Source organism: Vidua chalybeata, chromosome 19 (genome assembly GCF_026979565.1).
Source record: "Vidua chalybeata isolate OUT-0048 chromosome 19, bVidCha1 merged haplotype, whole genome shotgun sequence".
Classification (NCBI taxonomy): Eukaryota; Metazoa; Chordata; class Aves; order Passeriformes; family Viduidae; genus Vidua; species Vidua chalybeata.
The window spans coordinates 2,909,382-2,926,786 of NC_071548.1; the positions used below are offsets into that span (position 1 = coordinate 2,909,382).

Genomic DNA, 17,405 nt, shown 5'->3' on the forward strand with positions numbered 1-17,405 from the left:
CCATCCTGATATCTATGGAATTCATCAGAGAGGGAATCCTTAAATCCACAGCCAGACCTCAGTTACTTGAACCAACACTGGACACAGAAGCAGCCTCTACTGAGCCCTAGAGAAGGATCTGACACTTGGTTCAAATTGTTGTTGATGCCAGCAGAGATATATAAAGATATATAAAATATAAAAAATAATATAAAGAAATATAAAATTCATATCTCTAGGTGCTTTCCCTGCTCTGCAGGAACCCACAATTACAGACACATTTCCCCTGCCATGTCTGAGCTTTCCTCTCTCCTTTGCAGTTGCTTTTTTGAGTCCTAGTTTTAGCACCCACCACTCTTGCTGACCATTTTAAGTTCCTTGCCCAGCTAAAAATCAATCCATCTAGGGTCACAGGTGTAGCTAAATTCCACTTTTAGTTTTAGTTTATATCTTTAACTACAGTCCTCATCTTCTGTGCCCTACTGAGAATTTAATGCAAGAAGCCTTGCATACAAATCTGCATTTCCTGATGATGGTGCTGCTTAGATTTTTGTACCTCACTCAGGTTAAGCAGCTTTTTCATTAATTCTGCTTGTACCAGGCTCAGAACTCCTGGAATCATCTCTTTAATGCCAGTTCATATAAAATACATTTCCTCGACCTTCCATCCTCAGAAATGTATTATGATATTTGCGCTGAATCCTCCAAATACCATCAGCAAAAAGGGCAGCCAGTGTGAAAAACCTGCATTAAAATATTCAGACTTGAAAGGCTCTGAACAACTATTTATACACACACATAAATATTGTAAATATACATGATGCTGCCCCTTTACTGGAACATCATCATCATTTATGAACCAAATTCAGCTGTAGAAATTGACACTTTTTTAATAACCTTTTATTGCTCAACATTATCATGGTACATGTTTTCTGAGTAGCCAAATATATACTTGGGTTCCTTTTCCTTTAATGTTAGTCAGGAAAAAATAAGGAAATTGCCAAGTAACTTAAGTCTTGACCTGAATAATGACAGCCTGCTTGAAGAGCAGCGTAGTTTTTTTGGAAATAATAGAGTGAATGAGATGGCAAATATTTTACAAAAGAATAGTTTGATTAATGGCACTGAAGATGGCTTCAGAGAATCAAGTTTCTAAGTGCATAAGGCTATTTATAAAAAGATTTACAAATGTATTCCTCTTGCTGAACAGTTTAAAGAAAGAAATCAACAGTAAAAATATTTTCACTTAGGTAAGTGGCACTCGTACAAAAACTCTGGAAATCACAGTGAAAGAAGTAAAAAAAAAAAAATTACCAATTCAGCTCTTGAAAAGTCAGAAGAACATAATCAGTCTGCAAGCCAGAATTACAGAAGAGAGAAAATAAAACCTGCTTTGTCCCTTCTGAATGGCTTCAAATTTGTATTAGTGCAAAAACCCAGAGTTTCAGCAGTGCCATGGATGCCATCCACAGGCATCTCGAGCAGCATGGAAACACCAAGCTCCTGCATTTCCCCATCCCCCGTAGGCGGCCGCTCTGGGGAAGGCTGTGGGAGGAGGGTGGGGACCCCAGAAGGGCTGACAGTGGGTTAAAGGTGAAGGTATGAACAGACTGAAATGATTCTGCACAAAAGGGACAACACAGATGTGGACAGATCAATAAAAAAACAGTCAAGGTGAAGACAGAGGGTTCCAGTATGAATTATTTTAAAAATCTCTCAGTGGATGTGGAAGAGGTTTTACAGCAACTTCTGTGAGCCAGAGAGAAGTTTGAGAATAGGATCCATGTTTACCCCTGAAAGAATTTTCTACCAAAGTCATTGACGTAGAAACCAAGAAAGAAAGAAGGATAAATAAGGGAAACCTGCAACTGTCTATTGCAATGAGCACTTTGTTTTGCTTTCCTGACCAATGAGTAAAGTGTAAATTTATGAGTTTTGTAAGAATGTATAAAAAGCATGCAAGCTAGAATAAAAACAGTTTGAAGCCTTCTGGAGTGTGCTGCTTTGGATTGTCTCCATCTCAACTACGACAAGTGGAAGTCACAAAGTTGGCAGTGGAGCATGAACCACCCTGTTCCTGTCTGCTGTTTCTGCTCCCCAGGGACATCATCTGGCCAAACCTTCCTGCCCTGCTGGGCTCCTGGGCAGCCCCAAGGGCAATGTCCTGCCCTGTCTCCAACAGGGCTGACTCACCCTCCGTGGGTGCTGCTGGGCACCCACCCTGGCTCTGGACACAGCCTCTGTCTCAGACAGCTCAAGCCAGAACCAGCCCTTGCTCTTTGTCATTTCCTCGTGAGGAAATGCAATATTCTGCTCCTTCTGGCCATCCAGTTTGGCTCCCAGCTCCCCTGATGTCAGCACCTGTGTGTTTCCAGAGCTGACTCTGTATTCCAGGTTTATAACCACACCACCCCAGTCTGGGTACTTCCCACCTGCTCCTTGCAGACTGTACTGCAGAGATCAGTTGGGTTTTTCAAACATTACTGCACGCTGTGGCCAGCTTTCCACACTGTGGCCAGCTTGCCAGCTTTTCCACTGTGGATGGCTTCCATGGGATTTCTGAAACTCTGGGTTTTTGTACTAATACGAAAAAAGCACTCGAGCTAAAGGTCTGTGCACAGACCACAAATTCAACAACTTGGGCAAATTGTTTTTTTAAAGTGTGTATAACCTGATTTTTGCCCCCACATCAGAGTCTGTCTGCCATCATAACAGCCTCGCCTTCGATTACAACTCCCCAAACCTCCTCATCTTGTCCAGCCTTGAGCAGCTTAGACAGTTTTGTGACATCTCTTGGCTGCTTCCTCCTCGTAGCCAAGGAAATCACGGCCATGTTTTCACTCTGCCTCACACATGATAATCAGGCATCAAAAAAAAAACAAAACCACAATTTTGATTTACTTAAAACCATCAGTATTAAACAATATTCAGTAAGGTGAGGTAATCAGATAAGAATTTCATTAGGTACAAGAGGTCCCTCATATTTAGGAAAATTAATAATTGGGAACTTACCTTATAGTCAAGTAACAGTTAACTCTGTTACCAACAGCAAAATAATCAGCTGCAGTCAGAATGTCAATGCCATGGGGGAAAGTGCCCTACAAACAAAATATTGCTTTAAAATGTATAATACATTCCAAATAGGCAATGTGATTGAAAACAAATCTCCTGCTACTCTCCCGAGCACTGAAAAAATACGATTTAATTTATAGTAAAATCACTTGTACTAGAGACATAAAGGATATTGAATATATAAACAGCAAAATACCTCACTCTGCTTGTGAGTCAATGATAAACAGCCCAAGCAAATGGCAGCAGGCAGTAACCTATGCAACAGCTCCCTTCACACCTCCCAGTCATACCAAAATATATATTTGGCTAATGCATGACTATGTATATACCCAAAAGATGATTCCTCTAGAAGGATTTAGATAAACATAAACATGTTTGCAGTTTATGTGAAGGCACAAGCTGAGTTTAATGAAATACAGAATTAGAGATTTAGGCACCAAGGGGTGCATCACGTGTAGAGTACGTGGGAGTTTCTACTTACACTTCTATTTTATGACTCATTAATGATTCAAAAAATGGGGATGGTTTGTTTTTAAAATGAACACTGGTTCCCAGCAAAGCCTGAAACACTGAATCCTACTGAAGGATCCCACTTCTCCCATCGCTTCTCAAACCAGTCTGTTTCTAGAAGATAAATTATCTTTCTGAGATTTCCACTTAGAAATCTGCATTTCTGTATGCAAGCAATCCAATTCTGATATTCAGAATTTGATTGGCTCTGGCTGGTTTAACAGAGCATCAGCAGAGGCAGCACAGCACCCATGAGCCACGATGAAAAACAAATGGAAAAGAGCCAGCTGACACTGGCTCCACTCACTTCCAAAAGGGACACTCAGAGGGTATTAAAACAATGAGGCTCCCTGGAAGTACAGGTTTGGGATGTGATGCAGGTTTGTTTACAGCTCACTCATCCCTTCCACATTAGGATCCAGCCATGCAAAACTAGTGGGAAGTATCTCTCCATCAGAGAGAATCACTGAAGCAGTTAACCCTGGAAGCAGTGGGAGCTGCCAGCTGCTGCCAAGGTCTTGCTCTGGGAAGCAGAATTCCAGTGCTCCCAAAAAACAAGGCCTGAAATCTGACTGGACCAAGGACAGACAGAGTATTTATGGCTTGTCCAAGCCTGCAAGTCTTGGTAACTCAAAGGTAAAATGAATGCCCTGTCCAAAAGCCTCATGAAACCCTGATTAGGGGCAAAAATGTACATGAGAAACACCTCAGTCTGATGTAAAGCCAAAGAGCAAGACACATAATGATAAAGAGGCACACTCCATAAGGAAAATCTCAGCCAACAATTTGAGCTCTAGCTGCCAGCTGGACCTTGCTGTTTGTTCCCCAGCTGTGAGTGTGCCAGCTGGATGCCATCTCACACAGGGCACGGTGCCACCAAGCCTGTCAGTGAGACAGCATCATCCCTGACTTCAGGAACACAGAGGTCACAGCCAGTCAGGCTTCACAGGAACACCCAACAGCTTCTGTTCTCTCAGAACACTTCAAACTTCTCCAATATAGAAGTTGGTGTTATTAGAGGTATGTGCATTTCTCATGACTTATGCTCAAAAAAATTCTTCAGGTTTTCCAAAGTTTCCATTGACACACAGTGTAGGTGGCATTCTTACAGTGGCTTCTTCTGTGGCCATCAGCAAGCTCTGGATTTGGGACATGTGGAATTACAAAGCTGAAGGAGGCAGGAACCAGGGAACAAGTGAGGGCAACCTTTTTCTGCACCTATTTAGTATCAGCATTATTACCTCAGGTGGAGAAGATGTTTCAGTTCCTTCCAATTCAGAGAAAGGGTGTCTCTTTCAACACCCTGTGGACTCCAGAGGGTGGATCTACTCATTAAGTAACCATTTTCCTAGGCACCAAGGAATGGCTCAGCAAGTAAAACTTCTGACCTTCTGCAGGAACCAGCTGGAGCCTGACAGGTCCTCCATGCCATGAAAACTCACTGCTTCACTGCTGATGTGCCAACACAGAGGCTGAAATCATCATCATGTGATGACACATTTGAGTTGTGGGCCAAAGCAGAGTCTGTAAGGAACCTTTCTGGCTGTAAACTAACATGGAGTGCACTCCTCTGATTCAGAAATTAAAAAAAAACAGGGAATTTTTGCTACATGGAAGCACTTCTAAACCTGCAGCAGGCAGGAGCCCTCTCTCCCCTGGAGCTAAGGTGTTATTTACTTTGTTCAGCAGCTCACACAGTGCAGTCAGGCTGGGCTGCTGTGTGATGCCCAACCTCTCCAGGGCAGGAACTGCAGACCCAGGAGGAGTCACCCTGGCTTCTGTTTATCACAGACCCAGCTGGGTCAGGTCACCAAAAATCCCTCCTCTCTTCTTCCCAGTCTTCTTGCACCCTTTCTCTGCTATTAACTTAACTCTGTCCACAAATACACACTGAACATGAACAGATGGTTTAACAGCCAGAGTTCTAAAGGAATACAATTCTGGCTCAGAACACAGAGATTTTCAGGAATGCTGTCAGCTTTTTAACTAAGATCCCTGAAAGAGCAGCTTATTGATAACAAAATTGCTTTAACCATGCTCACATACCCTGCTCTGTTCACAGGAACACACTGACTGAACCACTCCTCCCCACATTTTCTCTCTCTCTTAGTTGTATATTCAGCTTTATTAATTCCTGCTGAGGAACCAGTAAATCCAAGGCTTTACCCTATTTGCTTCTCCTCCAAGTCTGAAAATTAAAGTTGTCTTGAGGATTTTAACTACTTAAATGTTGCTAGGTTACATAGGAGCCTACCACAATAGGACTTGGGTACCTCCAAAAGTACCAGATTTCTCAAAATATCTAGATGGTCCAAGAGACAAGCCCAAAAACTGAGTTGAAGACTCTGAAGCTTTGTTTACTGTGCAACCACCAACTACAGCAATGATTGCACAGCCCACTTCAGCTGGTCTGATTCTATTGAAAACTAGAAAATCAATGAAAAAAAAAAAAAAAAAACAAAAAACAAAAAACCTGCACTTTTCCTGCTTTAAAAGCACTGTAGTTTCCAGGGTGTACAATGAGCAGCTCAAATGCTGGTTTTGCTTTTCTGAAGCAAAACTGAAAATTACCACTAAGCTCATTTACTTCCCCAACTGGAATACTAAAATAAAAATCACACCTCAGAAAAACATTCCACAAGAACTTGCTGCTCATAATGAAAACAATTATTTTGTGACATTCTTTCACTCCATTTTTCCAAAGCCACGGTGTCTAATTTTGATTTTAGGTACTCCATGCTTACAGTAACCTCGGAGGCACAAATGAATGAAGATGCAGGGAAGTCACCATACCTGTCTCCCAACATTCTCCTGGAAGGCAGCCTGAGGAACAGAGAACAAACACACCAAAACGAGTCAGGTTTGCTTTTTGATAAACACCAGATCATGAATTCAAAACACACAACAATATAAATGACCCATGGCTTTTCTGTTTTAAATAAAGTAAACTCTGTCAGTAGAACAAGCCCGTGGGGCTTTTCTGTTTCTGCATCTCCATGTTCTCTGCTCCTGGAGCCCTACGTTGCCCGGCAGCAGTTTGAGAATTCAGGTTTATTAAACTTGTCACACCCACACAAGTGCTTGGGAGTAGTGACACCAGGCTTGGCCCTAGGATGGAAAGTCAGTGCCTGTAGACAACAGCAACAGAGGCAACTCACTCTTGTCCGACTTCAACATCATTGCTGCGAGTGGGCAAAGTTTAATTCTTTGTCAATGAAAACTTTGGGCAAAAACCATCGAGACTGCAATATTTATCTGCACGGTTTGTGTCTGAAAGCACACTGAAACACTGGGCTTGTAAAATTTGAAGACAAAATTCATGTGTATCTCTTGTATTTTGCACTAAATAAACTCCAAATCTTGCAAAAATGCAATGAAAACAACCAGGAAGTTAATGCCTACTTGTATGGCATACAGAAGAAAAGCTGCTTAATTCCTACTTGAATTTTCTCTCTCTCCCAAAAAAGCCCATTATTTTTATCCCTTCAAAGGCCATAAAATCCTAAGCACTAATAAAAGCTGCTGTAAATTTTAACTCTTAAGAGAGGGGAGATCATTGTTATCTGGACACTTCTCCATGAACTGCCTCTCTCTCTGCACACACAGCTTTCCAGTGATGGATAACGCTCGTTAACTGGTATTTAATGGACGGGGGAGAAGTTCCAATGTTTGCTGAAACACCACAAGAATTTGGACAACCAGAGCTTCTGTATTTCCTCCACAGCTCCAGCAGCCCTGTGGTAATCCACCTGTGACAACAACAGGCTCAGCTGGCTCCCCAGGAGGATCACACTCTGCCGGTGGAGCAAGGGCTGACGCCAGCCGGGACGGAGCCGGAGCCTCCCGAGGTGCTGCTGCCTGCTCAGGTTCAGCTGCTGCCTGCAGCCCCTGCACACCTGCCCGGGCAGCTCCAGGTGCTGCTGGCAGCTCAGGGCATGGAGCACAGCACTGCTGCCAGCAGTGCCCCTGGGCAGCACATCCAGCCAGGATGGGGCAGGAGCTGGGGCTGCAGCGGTGCCCCAGGGCTGCTCCCTGCTGATGCTGCAGCCCAGCTGCTGCCACAGGCCTTTTCCCCTCCTCTCCTCACTCCAGGACAGGGTGCCTGTCACTCTGCAGCATTCATTTCCTTCTGCTTCCAGCTTTAGGTCCTGGTTTATGCTACCCTCCATGTATTACTGTGGGCATAGGCTGTGTTTTATGCTGTGCACCCTCTGGAGATCATGCAGATCTCATTAAGCTGTAGCCAGTTATTTGTGCAGCTCTGAGCTCCCCCTTGGTGGAAAGAAAGCAGTTAGGTGATCATTTAGCCCATTCCATAAAAAAAGGTGTATTTGGGATGCAGAACATGTTTTCTGGTAACTCTGGTGTATCCAGGTTAGTGGTAGACTGGGCAGTGCTGGGTTAACAGCTGGACTTGATGATCTAAAAGCTCTTTTCCCACTGAGATGATTCTATATTTTATGCTACTGAAACTCTTTTTTACTCTGCACAGGCATGTTTCAGTGAGGATGACATTCTCTATCATATCCAAGGGATTTCACAGTTCAACCACTGCATTACAGTGTCATTTAAAAAATGTGCTGCTCAGGCAAGTGCCTAAATGATACAAAATCTGTAAAGCCCTGAAATTCCTAAAAGATTCCAAATTCCTAAGAGATGCCAGATTCTTCAAGTGTTTTGTAAGAGTAATTTTTTGGTTTTTATACAATCCCCTTCTGGAGATGGAAAAACTAGATATAAAGATACTAATTTAAAGATTCCATGAGATCAGAACCAAGGTGACCAACCTGAACACTCTTCTTTCCCACAAAAAGTGAAAAAAAAATATCACAACGTTCTCTAAAAATATTTAGTTTAAAACTAGGTATTTTAAATACTATCAGTCAAACAAGAGAGAAAAAAAACCTCTCTTTGAGATGTCAGAGCTGAACAGAGCCCAATTCAACATCACTTATTCATCTGATTATTCCTCATACTGATTATTCATGAAAGAGTTGCACAAGCCAGCCCAGAATGCTTGTGGAGCTTCAAAAGCAGAGTCTAGTTCTATTCTCTCTAACCTCAGGGTTCAAAATGTCTCTATTCACCATTTTATTTTATTGGTGCTCTGCATTATAATATATTGCATATTGCAAGAGATGGAAAATCTAGTAAAACCTGTTGTTTATTTAAATATGTGTTTAACTGTAGTAATGATTGGAAATATTTAGCACTCCCAGGTATTTCCCTTCAAAATTGTAATAATGGCTGGTAAACAAAATATTTGCCTTTCTAAAATAAGAGAAAAGGCTTTAGTAATTTTATAAATGTCTGTCAAACAGCTATTCCAAATTTTGACCAGCTCTGATTCAGAAAGTACTAGTGAAAAAATGAATGAGAGTGGAGGTATCTGACTTGCAGACAGCTCAGGAGCCTGGGCTACTGCAGAAGAGGAAGGTGAGGAGAAATGTGCTGGGTTTTGTAAGTAGAAATAGAGATACTCAGGCTGCACTAAGCTCTCAGCTTGAGTCTGGCTGGTTTAGCACACAGCTCATGGTCAAAGTACCAGTTTAAATGTAGAAACACACTGATGATCACACAGGACAATTAAATCAAGTCACCAAAGGTAAGCAGCACATTTGTAATGGCAATTGTGTTATAAAGATTTCTCCTTGGTGTCTGTATAAACCCTGATTCCAAGGACAGTTCCTAGGGATCACACAAATAATTCACTTTTCATCACCTATGCTCCCTAATGTTTCATGCAGCTCTCAGGAAAAGAAATTCTTTTAAGGAATTGATTTGAATAAAGGGACTTAAATTCACCAAGAATGGCAAATTCTGGTTTCTAAAATGTAGTTGAAGTCTGGGGGAAGTAGCATTGCTGGTATTTGTTAGCTGTACAGCAAGGGAAGGGCTCTAGCAGTGCTCAGCAATCTGCAGCACCTTGGCTTGCTCTGGTCTGAGCACCTGCAGAGCCAGGAGCTGAGCTGGGGTTGCTCAAGCACTGACTCACTTCCCCAGCAATCACGCTGCAGCTTCATTCAGCAGCCTCAACACCAGCACAGGTGTGGCTACACAAAGTAAGGATGCTAGCCAAGTATCCCTGAGAAACCCTCCTGATGTTCTAAACACATCACTTTTCAAAATTTCAGTCAAAGAGTCAGACACACCTGGTAATGTGCATATTGCAAAGATTGTCTTTTTTTTTTTTTTTTTTTTTAAACACATTCATAGTGACATTTATAGTCAGGAACAGACACCTGGTTCTTTGGCAGACACTCTCTGGTTTGAGTTCATACACTTATAGAGTGGAGTTTTTTACATGTGCCTAAGATAATTTGTTTTTTCTGTTAAAGGATACAATTCACACTTTTTTTAAAAAAAAGCAAGTTCAAGTCTGCAACACACAGACTTAAATTCTCATAGATAAGATGTCTATTGTTCCTTCTCAGATTCTGTACCTATAGAAATCCGTAATTCTCCATCATTTCTCTTCTCTTAAGAACACTCCTCTCAACAGCATAAATATTTTCTACAGAAAGTTTCCAGATTATACTTTGGTGTCAGTTCTATTCACTGCCTAACTGTATCTGACTAATGGATTTGCCACTCTTTTAAAAATTCCCAGTCCTACGGAGAGAGTTTTATATAACAACTAAAAGTATGTTTGAAGGAGAGAGATTATCCTAGAAATTTTCAACTTACCATGATTAAAGAGCAACAGCTGATGCACAATTAGGAAAGTGTAACCTCACAAAACTCCCCAGCTTGGAAATGTGCAAAAGAGCCAAGATCTGTGTACTATGTAGGACCCTTTTGTCTGTTATCTTGTGACTAAAAAATGCTAAATAATCCTTTCATAGATACTTTATCTTAATCATCATGACAACTATACAGCAGACTGTTAACTGTGGCCATAAATCAAGATGTGGATTATATAATTTAACATCTAAGTTCACAAGATACTTCTAAGGATTTAAAAAAAAAATCTTTGCTCCCAACATATTTTGCTTCACTACTGTAGTTCTATGTAGTTAAGTCTACAAATTATTAAATGAAAACAAATAAAAAATAACAGAGCGATGGAAACTGGATGTGGTAACTTACAGAAGCAGCTCTTCTGCAATTAACATCACGATCAAATACTGCAGCAATAACCAATGCACTGAGGAAACAAAACATTGAGCATTAGCAGCAAATAGATGAAAAGAAATGTGCAATCCATCATTTCAACATTTAGCCTTCTAAGCAGAACAGGCAGCACGTCCTCTAAGGAGCTTATTATTTAGAAATACAAGGCTGAACTAAAATCTGAGTTGAAGTAACCTTGTGCTTTCTTGTTTCTCTACTTTGCTGTGGACTTCCCACAGCACCACGGCCACCCCACTGTATCAAAGAATTTATGGAATAAGTAAGCAGGGGTTTAAAACCTGGACATAATCACCTCAAATGTGAGACTCAGTGCTATTTTAAATGAAAACTTGGAACTACAGTTTCTCAACAGCCAAATGTACAGCAAGTCTTGTGTAAGGAGTAAACACAACACAAAGGGAAGCAATGGAAGGCTGCAGTTATCTCCAGGAGAACAGTCACATCCTGCAAGGCCCAAAAATCAAACAACATGCAAATCCTGATAAAAAGTAACCTGCAAGATAAACTGCAAAGCAGTTTTTTAGGGTGACCTGCAGAGACAGAAGGATGATTATACGAAACAATTTCTTCATGCATGAAGTGTGGTGACCCTGCACGGGGTAATTCTTGTGCCTCAAAAGAACTGCTGTTCAAAGATGTGCTACACAACACAGGAGAGAGAATATCCCAGGACACACAGTCTGCAGCTTTAGAAATCCACCTCCAGCATTCAATTAACTCCAGCAACAAATAAACATCACTTCAGGAGAATCATTTAAGCAGAAAATTATTCCTTTCAAACCCTGAAACTCTTCATTACATGATTTATTGACTCCAGGCAAAACCGGAAATAAATACTGGCTGAAAAGTAAATTCAAGATAGCTTTGCTTCAGCATAAGGATATTAATTACACTGATAATATCAAACTTCCCTGGGCAGTGGCTATCAGTTCCCTACAGTGATGAATACTGTGTTGTTCCAATTCTCTGAAATGCACAGTCAGCTTGGCCTCTGTAATTTCAGTTTATCTCCATTAGGGAAAACAGGAGCCAGAAAGTCAGAATGAAATGAAAACAAACCCCAATAAAGCGTTCTAAAGACAGTTAATGCTTTCTTAGTGCTACCTGCAGGAGCAATACCCCTCTCTGCCACAAAGACAAGAGGAAAGAGGAGATCATCCAAACAACAGAGCCTGGGAGAGCAAATGTTCAGGAAGCATTCCATCAGGAAGCAGCACACATGGCTCACTGCTGAAAAACTGCTGGGTCAGGTACACACTCTTCATATCATGCTTGCTAATGCTCCGGCACAGAGAGACTTAAAAATTATTTTAAAAGGACACTTAAGTACATAGTTTTAATGATATGACTAGCTCCCATAAATGTTTTAATTAGAGAACTTTCAAGACTAAAGGAATTGGAGGAAAATGATCATTGAAACCAAAAAGAAGCAAATTTCTGCCTGACATTTCTGGTTATACAGACTAGAACAGTAATTTGTCAGTTATGTAGTATTTCAATATTGGTCTTTTCTGAAGAGGGGGAAAAAACCCCAACCACAAAAAACCCAACCTCATCACACAAAGAAGCTCAGAATCCTGAGTGCTGCCCTCACTGCATCAAATAAAAGCTCATCTTACAATCACATTGTACTTTTCCATTTTTTCTTACTCTTCTGTTACCTTAAAACAAAGCTGTCTAGGTGAAGCCAGCAAAGCAACATATTGTCTGTGCTCACTCAGTGCTGCAAACAACACTGTGTGCAGCAAAATAAAAACCCCAGGAACTGTACCAGTGCCCCGTTACATTCCCAAATCATACTGCAGTCACTGTTCCATGTTAATCCTTTTAATGAAGCATTTTAACTAATCAAACTCCACAAATGCTCTTTTCAGGCTAATTCCCACTTGGAAGTGCAGGCACATCCTCCACAAAGCCAGGCTTAGCAGAGGGTGGAACCCCTCTAAGGTGTCTTCACCTGGCTGCTTTGTCGTGGGAGTTTATGTGATACTGCACCAGGATTTCCTAACAGAAAGAAACTGTTGATGTCAAACCAAGTGGGATATTTTTTTAAGCTACTCAAAGGATCATGTCTTGACTTGCCCCAAGTGCACCACACCTGCCTGCTGCCAGGAGGAGCAGAGGATGGCTTTGCACCCTCCAGTCCCCATGGAACACCTTTCCTGGCTCCTGTGCACCCTCCAGTCCCCATGGAACACCTTTCCTGACTCCTTTACAGCCCCCAGTCCTATGGAACACCTTTCCTGGCTCCTCTGCACCCTCCAGTCCCCATGGAACACCTTTCCTGGCTCCTGTACACCCTCCAGTCCCCATGGAACACCTTTCCTGACTCCTTTAAACTCTCCAGTCCCCATGGAACACCTTTCCTGGCTCCTTTAAACTCTCCAGTCCCCATGGAACACCTTTCCTGGCTCCTTTAAACTCTCCAGTCCCCATGGAACACCTTTCCTGGCTCCTTGAGGGATATGGAGCCTGCATACACGACAGCAATTAAGTGTACAATAAACACAGACTTTAATAAGTTGCAATTTTATCAGTCAACTAATAATTCTTCCTTTCCTCATTATCCCCTCCTCCCAAGGACTCACCTAACTGGCTTCAGGGAAAGTTAGAAGCACTCCAAGTATGTCAGTGGGCACTCCCCAGCCCATGTGGACCTCGTTCCCTTCCCTGACAAGGTGGGAAGAACCAGGGAGCAGAGGTGGGCCAGGTGAGAGACATCAGAACACAGAAACAAGCACAAGCACCAGGTGTACCAGGCAATAAACCTGAATTCCCTCTACCACCTGCAGCAGGCACTTCCCGTCTCCACTAGCCACAAGAAGCTGATCCTACTGCTATCCCCTGGGAATCTGCTACCATCAATCCCACTGTGCCACCCTGAAGCTGTGGGAGGAGAAAAATAAACTCTCAAACCTCTTGCCTATTTGGTGCAAAACCAAAATTTCCTTCCTGAGCTTTAAAAAGGGTGAAGTGGTAACAGGACAGCAAACTCTCCTCCCTGCTGTACACTAGGAAAGGGAAAGGCACAAGAGCCACCACAAGCAAAGTGGGTTTGAACAATCCAAGCAAGAAAAGGAGGTGAGACTTGGGTCTGTTGAGCACTGCTGCTGCAAACAGCCCTTTTGCACCTCTGCAGTCATGCAGTGCCCACCTGGGAGAGCTGCACAGGGAGCTGGGTGATGAAACACGTTTAGGGGTTTTTTTAATGTTTGAGACCAGAGCAGTTCCCCTGTTCCCTTCACCCCATGGAGCTGTGCTACACCACTGCAGGAGCCACACAGTGGAAGGAGCAAGCACAAGGGCCTGCTCCAGCCACACTGCACATGACTCAGATTTAATTCCTCCTGTTTATCTAGGAGAAGGAGAAATGCTGTGACCATTCCCATTTCCACACTGCTACTTTTGCAGTCCCTCTAACCCAGCTCACACAGAGCTCTCACACATCCTGTTCACCACCCACCCTCCTATGCTGTTCAGTGAGTTATTCCAATCCAAAAATGTGAAGTAAAATGGTCAAAGTGTAAGAAATACACATGTGGAAAAGAGCAACAAGAAAAATGCTTAGAACAGGAGTTACAAATCCTGTGAAAAGAAGAAGAAAGAGGACAGGGGACAAGAAAGGGGAAAGGAGAGGGTCTGTGATACAGAGGTCCCTTTCCCCAAGTGCCTTCAGCACCCAGCTCTCCTCTGCAGGAATGTAACAGCAGAAAGCCATTCCCCATATTTCATCACAGTACAAGACATAGCTCAAAGCAATGCTTCAGATTTCCCCAGCTCTGCAGGACAATCCTGCCCTGGAGCAAGCTCCATCATCCATCCTGAGCCACACCTGCCTGCTCCCCCCTCCCAAAGCCAGCAGCACCCTGGGGAAGCCAAGGCTGCCTGCCCTGGTGCCCTGCACCCACAGCCTCCTCTGCTGCATGGAGACAGATCCCAGCTCCCAACAGATCCCAGCTCCTGACCCCCCTCCACCAGCCTAATTCTCTAAAATATCTGGTCTTTTTGCAAGGTCATATTTTGAAACTTGTTGAAACTTGTTTCTGGTTCAATCTCTCTCTCAACAATGTCTATTCTATTCCATGGCCTTCTTAAATCAGCACACTTTATCTCAGTGTTTTGCACACAGATGTACAAGGCTGTGTGAGCTTTCTATCAGGTTTTGAGAATTCTTTACAAATCCATTTCTCACAAGTTCTCAACAGATCCCAGATCCCAACAGATCCCAGCTCCTGCCACCCCACAGCAGCCACGACAGGCAAAGGAACCTGCATCCTGCACAGCTCCACACAGTTCGGAGAGCCAGCAACCATTTAATCACTCTAATTGTATCACAGAGTGCAAGCATGTTTTCCTTTTTATTTTTTGTTTAGGTTTTAAACAAAACAGTTCAGCTCCTTGCTGTGCACCTGCCACTTTACAGACAGCAACTTCCACACCCAAGGGGGCAGGAATCAAATTACCAACATTTCCAAGTCATTAAATTCTGTTTCACTTTCCTCACAGGTAAGCTTAAAAAGAGAGGCTGCATGTAGAAACTGGGAGAGAAACAAAGCTCAGTCAAGTAGTGCTTTTATAATGATATGCTTGAACAGCAACTTTAGTGTGTGCATCTCAAAAAAAGAGCAACACGGTCCTGCAAAAGAAGTGAAGTTTCATCTACACTGCCAAAAATTGTCTTTCTGTGGTCCTGTCATTTGAATAGATGAGGCAAGGTTTTAGAAACCAGTTCAACTAGACTTTAACAAACCATTAAGCAGATGAGCAAGTGTATATTGTTGAAATATGGATTGGGAAAAAAAGATGACATGGAAAAACACAAGTGCTATTAGAAATACTCTCAGGCATGTATTTCCAATAAGTGTTCTCTATATTTTTTTTCTTTTTGTTTTTTTCTTAAAAGAGTGGCAAGGTCAGGAAGGAGAAGGGCTGATCTATGATCTACAGCAATCTGAGTTTACAACTTCAGTATTCTGCCAATTTCATCACTGAAGAGAACATTCACAAAGAAACAGAGAAGAATCAGCTGACAGTGAATATGGAGAGAAGGATTTATTTTAAAGAGCTGTCTGAAATTTTACTAAAAAAACAATCTGACTTCATGCAGTTTAAAGTGATTTTTCACTGGTCCAAAGTGAAATATTTATGTTCCTTGACTGCTGAAAAAACTGTGTCTTTCAATTACAAAATTATACAAGAAAAGGGAAGAAAGAATCCCCTGCAAATCACCTTCTGCTTTAATCAATAACTGCTGTTAAGGGCATGTAGGGCAGGACCCAGTTCATGTGTTTTGGTACCTAAGTGGGTCCCATGTGCTCCCAGCAGCTGAACACAGTGCAGGATAAACCTTGTGCAATTCCCAGCACTAAGCAAAGCCAGCAGTTCAGGACTGCAATCCCTCATCACAGTTTTGGAAGGTGTTTACTATTTTTCTCTAACAGTGTGTATTCTTATCCAGGCAGACGTTTTTGCTGTGTAATTCAGCTCACAATGGATATTATGCATTTTGTTTCACGATGCTGAGTGTTGCATTTTTGAAGGGTAGCAACAATTTGCTTGTGGCTAGAAGTATGACTCTTCTTTAAGTAAAACAGTGACACACCTAAGGCTAGATTTAAAAAAAAGCCGTATGTAATTATCAGCTTGCTGACACAATAGGTGAAACTGTGTGTCATACTTTATTTGAATTTTTGTTTTCACCATTTCTCTTTGCAGTGGCAATTCTACCTTCAAGACTTGATTTAGAAATGGAATGGCCACTATAACTACAAAGGTTTTTAAGTAAAGCCCAGTGTAGCATTAATACTTGCTAAAATACCTTGCAGCTTTGTTGGAAAACTAAGATATTACAAACCACAACACCTTACAGCTGTTCATTAGCAATTTTCAGCTTCCACCTTGCATTTCTCTCCATCCCACCAATTTATTCCCAAAAACTGAAATTGTCATAGGTGGCACAGCTCATTGGTTTTACTACCACAGGCAGAGGGATCTCAAATATTTTCTCCTGAAGAGAAAATAATTTGTTTCCAGAAGAGGCTGGAAGCTGAAGGGCACAACCTTCTTCAGAAACACAACCTCCTGGTACAAACATCTGCTCCAGAGGTCCCACCAACAGCTTTGTGACCATAAAGCTAAATACCACAAACCCTGAAAAATCACAAGGGTAAACCTGCATCAAGCCTATGGAGACCAACACTGCAGCAAGGCAGGGGGAAAGGAGTAAATGAAATATGAAATCTATTGCTCAAAGCATCATGAGCAGAAGAAAAGTTCTGATAAACAGAACAGATCAGGATTCTGATAAAGGGAAGGCTTGAACACTAACAATTTGGTTTCCTTAAGTTTCTACAAGCAACAAGGTTGCCCGACCTTAAAAGAAACCTTTAGTTTTTCAACTCAGAGGATGGAAGCAGAGCTTTTATTTTCATCAAGCTGCTGACCAAATCTAGAAAAATTACCAGATTTGAACCAGACCTCAGGACAAGTCTGGCCATACCAAGACTAAAGATTTGCAGGCAGTGGGAACATAAATGTAACTCTGTAGAGCTGTTGCCACCCTGCTAGAACCTTTGTTACCACTCTGGTCACAGGTGACAGTGTGCCTTCACTGCTACCATTAGTGCTGGTTGGATTAAAAATAGGAACACAAGATTGTATTTACAATAGCAATCAAAATACAATATTTACAATAATACAATATCATGGGA

General features: G+C 42.1%; 1 protein-coding gene across 2 annotated transcripts in view; it reads right to left on the bottom strand.

The window, feature by feature from the left end:
- The window catches only part of TBCD (tubulin folding cofactor D), a 382,417-nt gene that overhangs the window by 314,495 nt on the left and 50,517 nt on the right, over positions 1 to 17,405 (bottom strand). For both annotated transcript variants that reach the window (XM_053960716.1, XM_053960715.1), the window contains exons 16-18: positions 10,651 to 10,708; positions 6,355 to 6,384; positions 2,992 to 3,077 (exon numbers count right to left, since the gene is read on the bottom strand). In XM_053960716.1, the coding sequence (XP_053816691.1) occupies positions 2,992 to 3,077; positions 6,355 to 6,384; positions 10,651 to 10,708 (174 nt within the window). The remainder of the gene's footprint in view (positions 1 to 2,991; positions 3,078 to 6,354; positions 6,385 to 10,650; positions 10,709 to 17,405) is intronic.